We start from the raw sequence: 15,166 nt of genomic DNA on the forward strand, positions 1-15,166 counted from the left end.
AATTAAAAGGAAAAAACGATAACTAATTAAAACTGAATTGTGAGTTTACAAAACTAACTAAAACTAACTAAAATTATCGATAAACTGACTTTCATTTACTTGTTTTTTTGGGGTTTTTTTTAAGCCTTGTGGATTGATATGAAATCATTGTTTCCGCTCTCGGAGTTTAAGCTGGGAGCGCCACAGGACAACTGTGTGAGTGCGCATGTGCGTGCGCTCACCGCGCTGGTCCGCAAAGTAATGGCTGCGGTCTGCCGAGTCCCGTATGGAGGTTCTTTGAGTACAAACACCTGCACACGACCACAAGGTAATTAACACACACAATCCAGCTACACAAGCATAAATGCGGACATGAGGTCGGCAACTTCTGTAGGTTGTGTACAGAGGCCGCAAAGACCCTGCAGGTTTAATTAGCAGCATCTAACCAAGCTAGCTCCAAAACAGAAGCAGCTTCAGGTGGTGAGAACATCAGGATGCAGATGGATTTGAGCTTTGACTCCTTCAAAGAGTTTGTTTTTGTTTAACACCACATGTAGCTGTTGTTAATCTGCTGCACTGATGCTGAAGTTTATTGTGGAGTTTATTGTAGAATTTATTGAGTTTGGGAGTTCATGTTTTTCTTTGTTTCTCCCTGATTATGCTCATGTGTGTCCTTAATATTACACAAATTTAGCATGTCTTGTGAACAGTTGGTTGTTGACTATATTTCTTTAAACTGTATCTTTTGTCAAGTTTTCATTACACAATAGTCACTTTTGCGCCTTGAATCTTGCACCTGATTAGGTATGAAAATACTAAAACTAATACTGAAACTAACTAAAACTAAGCATGAAACCAAAAATAAAAACTAATAAAAACGGGCAAAACCACTCTGAAAACTAATTAAAACTAACTGAATTAGAGAAAAAAAAGTAAAAACTAACTAAAACTAAACTATAATGTAAAATCCAAAACTATTATAACCCTGGTATGCAATAATATATTACTTGTAATGAAGTGACTTTGCATTGTGGTCTTACTTTTCCTTAAATAAAGAATCTGTGTACATATTTATTTATGCCACATTGTAAAATCACTTCATTACATTCATTATTGCAGTGGATGCAGTATACCACCTGGTGGTACTAGTGCTCTAACTGGTCCAGATATGGTGTATCACAGTTCTCTCCTCCTTTCTTTACTGTACTTGAATAATGTGAAAAAAATATCAGTGATTCACCTATGAAATTCATTGGTAAATACAGATCTGTCTCTGTGGAAGACCTGATAATAGAGTTAGGACCACACCCAGCAGGCATCGTTTATAAAAAAATGAATAACATACAGGGTGCGTGTTGCATAGCTCTGACGCTGGAACTGAACTGCTGAAAAGCAGATTATGTACAAAAACATTTTCTAACACAAATATAAATTTAAAAAATAAGCAACAATGAAACCCATGAAATTTAACAAACATAATTTAACAATATTTCTCCGTTCAGTGTAAAACATAAATCAGTTCTTTGAGAAGGTCAGTAGAGAGGTACAACAGTGAGCGTCTACAGCCATCTGTAAAACACGATGAGGGTCTGTCATTGTTTGGGGCTGCATTTCAGCCAGTGGTGCTGGGGGTTCTTTTCAAATGGAATTATGAATGCAGAAAGGTGCTATCAGATTTGATCCACCATGTAATATCATGTGGAAAGACTGATTGGTAATGTCTTAATTTTTCAGCATGACAATGATCCAAAACACACTGCCAATACACTAAAAGCATAGCTGGATAGCAAAAACACACAGTGGTGCACTATCAGTCATGGACTGGCCTCCCCAGAGTCCAGATCTCATCATCTTGACAGAAAAAGAACAAAAGGCAGCCAACATCCAAATAAGAGCTTTGAATGTCCTTCAGGAAGCCTGGAGAACTAGTCCTGAAGTTAGAATTCAGGAAACTCTGTTTTTGCCTTATAGTTTAGTTTAGTTTATTATTGTCATGTACACGTAACAATGGCATCACTACCGGCAATGAAATTTTTAGGCCCCACAATATTTTACATATAAACCAAAAGCAATATTGCACATGAACTAACACTTAAATAAATAGAATATAAAAACAATCTAAACTATATAAAAAGAGACCGTGAAGACTGTACAGATAACAAATATAGAATCAAGATACCACACACACACACACACACACACACACACACACACACACACACACACACACACACACACGCATTTCTGTTTCTTGTTTTCCTAGAAAAATATGAAGAAACTAGAAAGGCACTTAGTAGAGTGCATACCTCCCTCATACTACACTGCAATAGATACCAGCCAGTGTTGTCATACTCCATCATCAATTACTAGATCACAAAGACTAGAAATGTAACAGATAATGGCATGTAAAATCTGAATATATTTCATTCAGCTTATGAACTCTAATAGCATCCTCTAAGAAAACAAATGAAAAAAAGAAAAATAAACATTTGCTGAGATATGAATTGTATATGTATGTGTGATTTTTGTGTAGGGTTTGTAGTTCACTTTGCATTACTGCATTTTAATTAAAAAAAAAAAGACAGTTAATTATTAACAGTAATTGTTTATACATGACTGCCAAATTTCATCATGATAGATGAAAAATTCACCGGGATGTGAATTCTAAAATGTTGCCAATGATAACACAGGGATTTTTTTAAATTCATCATAACATCCACAGACTACATGGTCAGACTCCATATGAGCCTGACTGCTTCCCGAGAGCTTGCAGCAAGGCATTTTTAGTGATCCTAAAGACTCCTCTGGTCACTAAAACTGACCAAGCCTTTGCTGCTTGGGCCTCACAACTGTGGAATTCCCTGCCTGGAGAGCTCAGGTAGGGAACTCTGTAATCTCCTTTAAATCTCTGTCATTTTTGACCAAAGACTGAGGACCTAAGCACAGACTCAGATGATGGATGCAGTTCAAAAGGCTTATTTAGAGAGCTCAAAAAACATCAAGCAGCGAGTTTGTATTCGGCAGGTTTGGAAACTGAGTGGGCAGGCAGGTTAGTGGTTACAGATTTCTCCTTCTGAGGCACACTCGAAGGTTTCTTGAATACAGAAAACAGACAATTTAAGCATTTAACCACAATTACAGCAGAGTTAACCATAACAAAATAACTAAGAGGACCCTGACACTTTGGGAAGCTGAATTTTCTGGAAGAGAGAAAACCGGTCCCAAACACCGTGGCAGTGATGAGAATATGGGAGACAGGTTTGAGAACAACCCCTGCTGCAGCTGCTGAGACGTATGCTTCTCAAAACCTCTGACCAACCACTGAACCTGTGTTAGAGTAGGTGGAGATAGACACTGAGCACCGCAAGGCAAGAGAAAAAGAGAGAGAGAGAAGGTCAAGGAGAGAAAACCAGGGGGCAAGGGCACTGGTCTCCAGGACCATGACACTCTTCTTAAAACTTTTTTCTATCATTTGGCCTTTTTAAATCACCAGTGCCTTGTTGAACTTTCTGTTTTTAATCTGTGCGATAGTGTGTGCGCGCTTGTTCTCCCTCATTTCCATTGAATTTGAAGTTGTTTTAATTTATATTGAAGTTTCTTTTAATTTTTCAAATTTGTGTGTTTTTATTGTTCGCCACTTTGTATCTGTTTGTTTTGAAAAGTTCTATAAATAACGATAAAATCAGTAAAGATTTGATGGATTGCAAGGTCCTCAGATTCTTTCTTCCCTCCTTTAATATGTATTGAATGTCAAGCCATGATGTTTCTTCACTGGACTTCCACAAAGTAGAAAACATTTCAGGGCCTTAGTTGGGTGTAGGTGTGCTGAGAGGACACCAGATAGAGGGCGCATGTAGCACAGCACTGGAAATCTTTGAAAGGATTGCTAATAAGCATTTTAAGAACAAAAACATTTCAACACAAATAATAATGGAAAAAAGGAGCAGCACAGTGGCACAGTGGTTAGCACTGTTGCCTCACAACAAGAAGGTCCAGGATTTGAATCCACCCTGTCAGTGGGGCCTTTCTGTGTGGCGTTTGCATGTTCTCACCATGTCTCCACAGTCTGTCTCTATGCGTTAGCCCCGTCTCTCGCCCTATGACAGGTGGGATAGGCTACATCACCCCTTGAACTGGATAAGTGGAAGAGGATGGCTCAATGAAAAAGAAGGAACAGTTAAACAAAGATAAGTAAACTTCAGTCCAAGAGCAATATGTTTCCGATCAATGTAAAACAGTCAACACACATGTGGCAATAAAAAAAGCAATCATCCCTGGGTTGTACTGTAATATATTCTAATATGTTAGATGTATGTATTTAATAATGTTTCTGAAGCTTAACATTGAAGGTTTGTAGCCTGTTCTTGCACGCACTGAAAAAAAAACAACCTCAGCAGTTCACAGCTTTTAACAGTATTGCATCGTTCACCTATATCACATTTTACTTCATGCACACAAAAAAACCAATAAACATATACACACATTGAGGGCCCTTCCACCTCAAACTCTGACCTTTTCCCCTAAACATCATAACTAACTGCTTAACTTCATGTCAAAGGCTTAAGCTCATACTCTTTCCAGAAGCTACCAGTTTCCACCAGGATCCTATGTGTCAACTCCCCCCCCACACACACACTTTAACTCCCCCTCCCACCCCTCTCCCCTCATCAGGCAGTTGCTGGTGAGTTCTCAGCTGTCTATGCCCTAAATAGACCTCATCAGGGGCAGACCACCTTTGAGGGGGTCACTTTTAACAAAATTACTGAATCAGAAGTGTTTTATTCCTGAAGCTTTGGATTATTCAACAGCATTTAAATGACATGTTTTTCAGTACAAATAGTCATGACATACACTGGCCTTTAGCACAAAGCTGTTTTCAGGAAAGTTTGTGTACTTTGGAAGGAACCTCTTCTGTCACTGATGGTCCACCTTAGTTCTGTCCCACCTCCTTGAGATCTCTATAAATATAAATTGCAGTGCTGGTAGGGGAGGTAACATAAGGCAGATAAGGTTGGTAAGAAACGCTTGGGACTGCAGGTCCAGATCATCTACGCAGGAGGAAAAACACAGGAGCAGGGAACAAAGAAGAGGACTGAACAATATACACTCAACAGAGATACAACCTAAAGGTACAGTATAGCTTTCACACAGACTTGACAGTCAGGTATGCAGAGGTACTCAGTATAAGGATAGACTGTGGGTATCAGGGGAGCAGGTGGAGATAGTGTCTGTCATCCAGGAAAGTGCCATTTGTTGCAAGGCTCAGACTGGGCTTCGAGAGCATGCCCAAATAAGGCCTGAGGGGAGGCCATTTAAAGTTAGAGATAGCATGTGCATGGCCATTTTCTACAGGGGACCCAGCTCAGCGGGACAGGGATTAGCAAGAAGGTGAGAATGGAATTCATTTCTAATTGTTTGGTAATTGATGCTTTGTAGTTTGTACGGTGTGCCTGTTTAACTTTGAACTGTTTGTACACTTATTATTTTTCATGTGAAAAGACAATAAGAGTCAGCCACGATCAGCATATGTTCAGCTTGTCTGGCAAATTTGTTTTAATCCAGAGATCTCTTTCTCTGATTGAAATATGTTTTTCTTTTGTTTGTTTTTTTTAAATGGAGCTCTTGTGGCTTTATTATCGTTAAAAAAAATTATCTTCCAATTTTCTGCCAGATGGGAGACCCAATCCAGTTAAAAGATGAGGGAAACAAACACTTTCAGGCAGGCGATATCGACAAGGCCATTGAGTGCTACACTAAAGCCATCAAAGTGTGTCAGGACAAAAAAGTGCTGGCTGTGATTCATAGGAACAGATCTGCATGCTACCTAAAAAAGGTAAGCACATTGAAAAAGTAGCAAAATATACATATATATATATATCAAACATATACTCTCTGGCAAACTTTCTGTCATCGTTCCTGTTTTTTCTCATAGGAAAACTATGCCAATGCAGCATCTGATGCAACTAAAGGTACTTTAAAAACTTTGAACAGCAACAACAATAAGAGAGTTCCATGAAATGAAACTAGACATTAACTCAAAAAAATCTGCCCTCTTCCATAGCAATTGATGTTGACGCAAAAGACATTAAGGCTTTGTACCGGCGCTGCCAGGCTCTGGAGAAGCTGGGAAAACTGGACATGGCTTTCAAAGATGTGCAGAGGTGCGCCACCCTTGAGCCAAAGAACAAGAGCTTCCTGGAGACACTTCGCAGACTGGGAGCAGAAATCCAGTCCAAGGTCAGCACTAAGCAGATACACTCACATACAGGCATTCATCCACAGCAGTATTAAACTACAATTATCACTTACTTAATTCATTAAGCATTCATTAAACATACATGGAATCGGCAGGTTAAGCACTGAGTTAATTTCAGCTATGTTGACAGCCATACAACCAAACAATTAAAAAAAGCATGGTCTTGTTATTAACACTCATAAGAAATAATCAATTACATTTGCATTTTTTTCTCTGCAGTTGAAAACATCATTTTCCACAGATTCAAGGGTACAAACTATGTTTGACATTCTCTTCGATGAAGAGAGCGAAAAAGACAAGAAGGAGAAAGTAGGTATTTTCTGTACTTTGATGGAAAAATGATATTGCTTCCTGTTTTTATATTTGCCAGAATGTAGCTACAAAGGTGGTCATCTGTGGTTTTGAGACAGCTTTGCTTCTTCTTTAATGTCTAGGCTGCCAACAACTTGATTGTCCTGTCGAGGGAAGATGCCGGAGCCGAGAGAATCTTCCAGAATAATGGAGTGCCTCTGCTACTCAACATGATAGAAACGGGAAAACCAGAAATGATCCTGGCAGCTGTTCGTACGCTGTCAGGAATGTGCACGGGACACAAGGCTCGGGTGAGTCGTGATACATGCAAAGTGAAAGAGCGGTTTCAGCAACTACTGTAGAAATTCATTAAACTTATATGTCCGTGCCACCAGATGTAGGATTTTTTTTTTTTCCTTAGAGGATACATTTCTTTCCACTTTCATTAACAGGCCATGGCCATTATTCACATGGTGGGTGTTGATAAGATGTGCAGCATCATGGCACTTGACAATGAGGAGATTGCACCGGCAACCTGCAACCTCTTCCAGTGCATCAATGATTCCCTCACTGGTGGAGATACGCGAGAATATGGGAAAGAAGCAGACCTGGTTTTGGGTATGAGAGAATAATAATCTGGAAAAAGTAGCAGATAGACTGCCCACTTATTTCTCCTTGGACCTAGAACCACAGACTTCATTTAAAAAGAGCTCTGCTATTCCTGGGATTTTTCTCAGTACTATTGACTGACATACAATCTTTTATTTAATCTGTCTCTCTGCAGATCCATCTAAAGATCTAAAAACTATTCTCCTCTCTCTGCTGGAGATGGTTGCTAATAAGAAGGTGTCTGGCCATGGCAGAGACCAGGCACTGAACCTCCTGAGCAAGAATGTACCTCGAAAAGAGAAGAAGGTGATGGACCACTCCAAGACCCTCTTCACTATTGACCACGGTGAACCAGACAGCTGATTGCCTAACAGATTCCCTAACATGGGGTTTTCAAATGATATTCATCCTTACACACACATGTTTTTGTTCTCCAGGTTTGAAAAAGATCCTCAAAGTTTGTGGTCAGGTTCCTGAACTGCCAGACCAGCTGCCCCTGACAGAGAACACACAACTGATTGCTAGCGTGCTGCTCAGCAAGCTCTATGATGACCTTAAATGTGACCCAGAGAGAACCAACTTCAGGGACATTTGTGACGAATATATCAAGTATGTCCATAAAACAGACATTTACAAGGATTAATAAAGTCACTCTATGTAATTACGTGAGATTCTTTTCTTTAATTCTCCTTTCATTTTCCAAAGATCCAAAATTGACCCCAACAACATGGACAACACCATTCATGCCATCAACTGCATCTCAGGGCTGATGCAGGGTCCCGCTGATGTTGGTAATGCTTTAATTGGACGGCAAGGCATCATGGAGATGATGGTGGCACTGTGTGGCTCTGAACGCGAGGTGGATCAGATGGTTGCAGTGGAGGCCCTGATCCACGCCTCGTCAAAGATGAGTCGTGCCTCCTTCATCATTACGAATGGTATCTCACTGCTCAAGGATATCTACAAGAAGACCAAGAATGAGAAGATTAAAATCCGTGCGCTGGTGGTGAGTGTGTCACAACAAAACAAAAGCTTACTTTATGTATCTTCTTTTGTTTCTGTGCCTGTCTGTTTTTATGCATGCTCATATCTCTGTCCTCTCCAGGGTCTCTGTAAACTGGGTTCAGCTGGAGGTGACGATTACAGTTTGAGGCAGTTTGCTGAGGGCTCCACAGAGAAGCTGGCTAAACAGTGCAGAAAGTGAGTACACACACACACACACACACACACACATACACACATGGTGTCAGTGACTTAGCTTTAAGCCTGCGGGTTATTATTCATAATGATAGAAAATTACTGGACTTGTCATATGCTAACAACAGTAATATTTTAAAAATATGGTAAACAACTGCATAGAGTGTCAGGCGTCACTGCAATCATGGTCATTTTTCACTTTTCCAGGTGGCTTTGTAATCCCCAGATTGATACCAAAACCAGGAAATGGGCTATTGAGGGTCTTGCATATCTCACCAATGATGCTGATGTAAAAGATGACTTTGTGGAGGATGAGCCTGCCATGCAAGCCATGTTTGAACTGGCTAAGGTACGGAAATAATAGCCTGAGAGAAACTTGTAGTATATCTGATAAGACAAGATCAATAACCTCTTACTTTTCTCTGTGGTTTTAGTCTAAGGATAAGACAATCCTATATGCAGTTGCTTGCATCCTGGTTAACTGCACCAACTCCTATGATAAGAAAGAAATCATCCCTGAGCTGGTTCAGCTGGCCAAGTTCTCAAAACAGCACGTGCCTGAGCAACACCCCAAGGTAAGAGAAGAATATGAAACTCATATCTCAACCGATGATGCAGCATATAGAATGGGAAATATCACACCGACACACACGCACGATGTGATTTTTCTTCTCAGGACAAGAAGGACTTCATTGAGAAGAGAGTGAAACGGCTGCTGAAGGCCGGAGTCACATCAGCACTTGCTGTCATGGTAAAAGCAGACAACACCATCTTGACGGATCAGACAAAGGAGATGTTGGCAAGGTGGGACAGCAAACATTTAATAAAAGACTGATGAGGCATAAAAATATGTAAAGAAGCACATTCTGTAACTCACTGGAATCAGACGTAATATGACATGTTGTGACATTTGTGGTCTGGAGGAGAATTCCAGCTTGGTGAGAGCCAAAGAAATTAGAAATAATCACTCTTGAACACATTTTGTTCTTTCATCTTCAGGGTTTTCTTGGCATTGTCAGATGATCCCAGAGACCGTGGTACTATTGTTGCACATGGCGGAGGAAAGGTAAGAAGCAGTTTTAAAAATCAAAGTACACTTGAATTTATGGCACTTTACGAAGTTTCTCCTTAAAAAAAAATCCCACAGTTGCATGTCACTCACATTTAAATTGTTGTACTGCCCTCAGGCTCTGATACCACTCGCTCTGGAAGGAACAGAAGCAGGAAAGGTGAAAGCCAGCTATGCCATTGCCAAAATAGCTGCCATTTCCAACCCAGAAATCGCCTTTCCTGGTGAGAGGGTAAGAGAGAAGCTCCTTTGTTTTCTTAAGTGACAGTTTCACCTGTGGCGATAGAAATTTTGCTGAAGCAGCACTTTCTTTCTGCTCATCCAGTTTCTTTACCTTATGGCATTACTTTCTCATTGACAGCGTAGTAAAACTGAAGTTTTAATGGGCTGTTGATGGTTTTCATTAAAATGTTTAGATTTATTAAACTTAATTGTTTTTCCTTGGAGTCCGTGTCACAACTGTTCAGCTCACACTTACATCTTTCATTGGTTCACAGGTGTATGAGGTGGTCCGGCCTTTGGTGAACCTCCTTCACACAGACAGAGAAGGCATGCAGAACTATGAAGCTCTGAGGAGTCTCACCAACTTGGCTGGTTTCAGTGAAAAACTGAGGTGAATTTTTTTTTTTCTTTCTTTCTTTTAAAATAACACGAATAAACAAACACGGTGACACGTAAATAATTTCTTCCATGCTAGTTTACAACATTTTGCAGAGTTTGTGATTTTTAATATTACCCATCATCTGTTTTGTAGAGCGAAGATAGTGAAAGAAAAGGCTTTGCCTGAGATTGAGAACTACATGTTTGAAGAGAACGACCAGATCAGATTGGCTGCCACTGAATGCATGTGCAACTTGGTGACATGTAAAGAGGTGAGGACAGCTGATGGAGGACACGTAATCAGCAGGTTTCCCAACAGGCTGACTGAAAATGAAATAAACACTGTGTCTTTAGGTCCAGGATCGTTACCTGGAGGATGGCAATGATAAGCTGAAGCTGCTGGTGTTGCTCTGTGGTGAAGAGGATGACAAACTTCAGATAGCTGCAGCAGGAGCTCTGGCTATGATCACTGCTGCGCAGAAGAAGCTGTGCACCAAAATGACTCTGGTGGTATGTACAGCATTTTATTACCTTTTCATTTTCTTTTTGTATACTGATATAAATGTGACTGAAGTACATTCAGCTTTATTTCAAGGAGTTATTGCATTATTGCTCAGGATATGAGCCCATTTTATATGCAGCCCCCCATTTTCAGAGGATCAAAATTAATTGGCCAATTGACTGACAAGCAGTTTCATTGCCAGGTGAAGCCTGTTTCCTTGTTATGGAGTTGATTCCAAGTGCTGAACTTTGCATGAAAACTTTAAGAGTGGCCAAATCAACACCCTGGTGCCTTGTTAAAAAGGTTGAATGAACCGTCTAGCTCTGGAACACCAAAAGGCCTAGAAGACAATTAAAGGGCATAATGGCATAATTCTTTGACAATCCTTCATGAAATGCAGAGTAACCAAAGCACTGGTTACACTCAAGAATAAGAAGCTCAGATTAGACTTTGGCAGAAAACATCAAAAAAATTCTGCTAAACTGATTGGTCACAGTGCAAATGGATGACACAAAGCATACTGAAAATGTAACTCAACAGGGCATTCTTTGCCGTTATTAAATACAAAATTCAAGGCTGAAAGACCCACAAACAAGCAGCAACCGTAGGTGGCTTCAGTAAAGGCTCCACAGAAAATGTCAAGGGAGGAAACGCAGCATTTGGGGATATCCATTGCAATCAATCACTGTCTCAAGTCTCAAATGGATATCCCCCACGTATTTAAAACAATCTTTAGATTTCAAATTATGGTTGTCCAATTAATTTTGAGCCTCTGAAAATGGGTATAAAAATGTTTGTAATTTCTAAACTGTGAATTAAAGATGAAAGTCTACATTTCAATCACATCTTAACTCTTTGATTTCAAACCCACTGTGGTGTTGTCCAGAAGCAAAAGTATATTAAAAAAAAGAAAAAGTGTCATTGTCTAAGTACTTGTAGACCCAAGTGTAAGCCAGTCTTGCTAGTGTAAAAACAAAAAACAAAAAACCCACAGTGTCACTGACAGAGTGTCTTATCTGTATCAACAGACATCCCAATGGCTTGAGATCCTGCAGAGGTTGTGCCTTCATAGCAATCCTCATATTCAGCACCGTGGTCTTGTCATTGTTTACAACATGCTCAACTCAGACAACAGCGACCTGGCCAAGAAACTGATAGAGAGTGAGTTACTGGAAATCCTTTCAGTGATTGGCAAGGCGGAGGACAATCCGAAGAGGCAGGAAGTCATTGATGCAGCACGCACATGTCTGGTCAAAGCAATGGATCTTGGTCTCATCAAACCCTTCACCAGCCCTTCCTAAAGGACAAGCCAAAGATCAACGGACATTCTTCTGTTTTCCTCTGTTAAACAGAGATTTTTTTTCCCCCAAAGAACTCTTTTTTTTTGTTTGTTTGTTTTATATAGTGATTTTAGGAGTCATCAACTTGACTCCACATCTCTAAATATAACTCCTCACACTGTGAAACAAGGATTCTTTTTATATTTATATACAGAAATAATTAAGGGTTTGAGCAGTATAGGACGTATATCGGGGGTGGTGGGGGGTTCAATGATTTGTTTGTAATTGTGTTTAAATGTTTTAAGTGATGCATTTACATGTGTTTGCTTATATTTTGCCATTTGTGTGGTTGATGAGTCATAATACAATATTTAAATACACCTCAATGTTTCAGTGCCTGTCTATCCAACCTTCCTAAACTCAGTGCAAATAAACAGCACAGACTGGAAACATTACATCACACATCTTTACAGATTTTATGTTTTAAACAAAATGCAAAACAGTGAGAAGGGCAAATAATGTGTTGTGATGCATGAATCACACATAACAAAGAAAAATCTACTGCAATTGGACAAATTATATTTTAACTTTAGCGCACTTGGACTACAGAGATCCTATTTTTCCTATCACTTATCAAATGACAGGAAAAACAGAAAAGTAGGAGGAACTACATTTGTTAAAAAAGTGCCTTTTTTATGTTGCTAAATTAGCATGAAAACATTGTTGTTAACTTTAAAGATGACAAGACAACTTTCAGCAAGATGTCATAAACTCTATTAGGTTAGATTAGCTGTAGCAGCAGCTCACAGTTGTGGTGGATTTATGAAAATGTGGTTGGAGCTAAATCAAGAACCCAGGCTGCTCTCATCTATGCTGCCAACCAAAGAAGAGAGGTAAAGAACACTCCCTCACTGATCTACTGATTGGTTGTCTCCCTAACAGTGAAGAAGTTCCACCAGGGGCGTAGGAATGAGTTTCCTATTGGGGGGGGGACACATATCGGAAACCTGACAGATCCACAAACACTCTGAGAAAAGCATTAAAAAATGCTATTTGATCTTTTACCTTCTTATTTTTCAAATGTTTCTTGGAAAAATAGTGTTGTGTAGACTTATATGATTGCATGTATAATTTACATATGTATATGTTTTATAATCGTAGGATGTGGGCAAACTGGCTTGATCACAGATAAATGTTACCAGTACACAGATAAATGTTACCAGTGCACAGATAAATGTTACCAGTACACAGATAATTGTTACCAGTATACAGATAATTGTTACCAGTACACAGATAATTGTTACCAGTATACAGATAATTGTTACCAGCACACAGATAATTGTTACCAGTATACAGATAATTGTTACCAGTACACAGATAAATGTTACCAGCACACAGATAATTGTTACCAGTATACAGATAATTGTTACCAGTACACAGATAAATGTTACCAGTACACAGATAATTGTTACCAGTACACAGATAATTGTTACCAGTGCACAGATAAATGTTACCAATGCATAGATAATTGTTATCAGTGCATACACACAGAATCAAATGGCTGAATTACCCCCTCAGTATGCAGTCAAGTTCTCCAGAGTCCTGCTAATGACTTCTATATTTGACTCAGGTGTGTTGAAGCAGAGACACATCTAAAAGGTGCAGGACACCGGACCTCGAGGCCTGGATTTGAGGATCCCTGTATTAGTGGATGAGCTACTTAGAGAATTTCTATCCCTTCTATTCAGTTTCCATCTTTGTCTTCTGTGTTTTTTTTGGTTTTTTTTCACCTCTTTCAGAGTTATTTGGAAGTCCATCACTTCCATCTCCTCATTTTCTGTTTCAATTATTGCATTTTCTTGTTTATCCTTTGCTTCTTCAGTTTCTGTCATTGTCTCCAGTATCTCCCTTTGCTTTTTAACTTGCCTCTTCTATTCTCTTTTTCACCATTTCCAGCACTTTCCAATAATTCCATTTCCATTTTCCTTCTTTGCTTCTTGTATTTCTTTTCCCACCTCTTCCAGCACTCTGGAATTTCATCAATTCTTTGGTTGCTGTTTCACTTTCTATCTTTGCCTTTTGGATTTTTTTCCTTCTCTTCCAGCTGTCTGGACTTGCATATGTGCCTCTTCAGTTTTAAGTTCTGCGTCTTCTGCCTGCACCGGTGTGATTTCAGATACATTTTTGCTGCTTCAGTGGCTTTCATTACCTTCTGTATTTCTGTTTTTCTCTCTTCCAGCGCTCTTTGGATTTCCATAATTTCCATTTTTGCCTTTTCACTTGCCTTCTTTGGCTCCTGCATTTTCTTATTCTCCTCTTCAAGTGCTCTCTGGACCTCCATCAGTTCCTTTGTTTTATTTTCTGTGTCTTTCTTTTCCTTTTCAATTTCCTTAATTTCAGAAATCATAGCATGTGGAGCAGTGCTCATTTTTGGGGGGTATTCATTTCAAGATTTCAAGAAGCTGTATACAGTAATAATAATGCGATAATACCTGTATATGTAAAGATGTTTTTAAAATTGAAAAAAGAGATATACACAATACAAGAAGGTGAAAAACTGGGTGCAGGACTAAAAACAACCATAGAAAAAGAGAAGTAAAGTCTGTACACCAGGACCCTAAGCAACTTTAATGAACTTTAATCACCACACATGTATTTGGCCTTCTTTAGACAGCATTACAAGACACGCCCTATATATGCACACCTAATCATGATCATGTGATCACAATAATTTCTCTTTTGTCACAATATAGCAAAAGCTCTTTGCCCAAACAAACTTTAGATAAATATAAGCTCCATGAAGTCTCACCATAAGGACATGGAAAAGAGCCTTGCTGCTCGGGCTAAGCTTCCTTGGAGCGCAGTGCTGGATGGGCAGAGCAGTGGCAGGGTCCTGAACACGTGACACACATCCACTTGTGTGGATTTCGACTGGTCAAGCCCTTATGTTTATGATTATTTGTTTGTAAATGGTTTTTAACCTGTCAGCTTAATGCAGGAGACCAACTCATTGTAACTCATTGTTTTCTCATTTTTTAATTTTTTTATTCCCCGCAGCGAATATTTTGTCTGTGTTGGGCCATTCATTGATGTGCAGCGCTTTTTGTTTTTTAAAGCATTTAACTTTAAAGAAAATGAAGCTTTATATTTATGTGATAACGTTGAACCGTACAGGAAGTGACAATGTATTTGTCTGGTTTGGTTCTGCATGCAGAAGTAACAGGAGCAAAAAAAAAAATTCTGCACCTAAGGTGAGTCATTCCGATGGTAGAGTGCAAAAAAGCCCCTTCTTGGAAGTCAGTGTTCATGAAACTTGTTGGCACTGTTAGAGAAAAGGATCCAAACTAAAAACCGCTTAAACGAAGCGTTGCTGCTGAACATGA

General features: G+C 39.4%; 1 protein-coding gene across 2 annotated transcripts; it reads left to right on the top strand.

Annotated features, from left to right (window-relative positions):
• The first annotated feature begins 258 nt into the window (after positions 1-258).
• unc45b (unc-45 myosin chaperone B) lies at positions 259-12,037 on the top strand. Of its 2 annotated transcripts, XM_030737707.1 has the most exons (21): positions 259-307; positions 4,086-5,108; positions 5,651-5,812; positions 5,912-5,948; positions 6,041-6,216; positions 6,455-6,544; positions 6,670-6,837; positions 6,979-7,144; positions 7,311-7,481; positions 7,573-7,744; positions 7,841-8,141; positions 8,241-8,335; positions 8,540-8,681; positions 8,767-8,907; positions 9,009-9,136; positions 9,332-9,398; positions 9,520-9,633; positions 9,899-10,014; positions 10,156-10,273; positions 10,356-10,511; positions 11,532-12,037. In XM_030737707.1, the coding sequence occupies exons 3-21, from the start codon at positions 5,651-5,653 to the stop codon at positions 11,802-11,804; spliced, it is 2,793 nt and encodes a 930-aa protein (XP_030593567.1). In that variant the 5' UTR covers positions 259-307; positions 4,086-5,108; the 3' UTR covers positions 11,805-12,037. The 2 variants fall into 2 exon arrangements, with proteins under 2 accessions (XP_030593567.1, XP_030593568.1); XM_030737708.1 differs by lacking the exons at positions 259-307; positions 4,086-5,108 and adding an exon at positions 5,115-5,367 and having other exon boundaries at positions 11,532-11,804.
• The last annotated feature ends 3,129 nt before the right edge of the window (positions 12,038-15,166 follow it).

Source organism: Archocentrus centrarchus, chromosome 9 (assembly GCF_007364275.1).
Source record: "Archocentrus centrarchus isolate MPI-CPG fArcCen1 chromosome 9, fArcCen1, whole genome shotgun sequence".
Classification (NCBI taxonomy): Eukaryota; Metazoa; Chordata; class Actinopteri; order Cichliformes; family Cichlidae; genus Archocentrus; species Archocentrus centrarchus.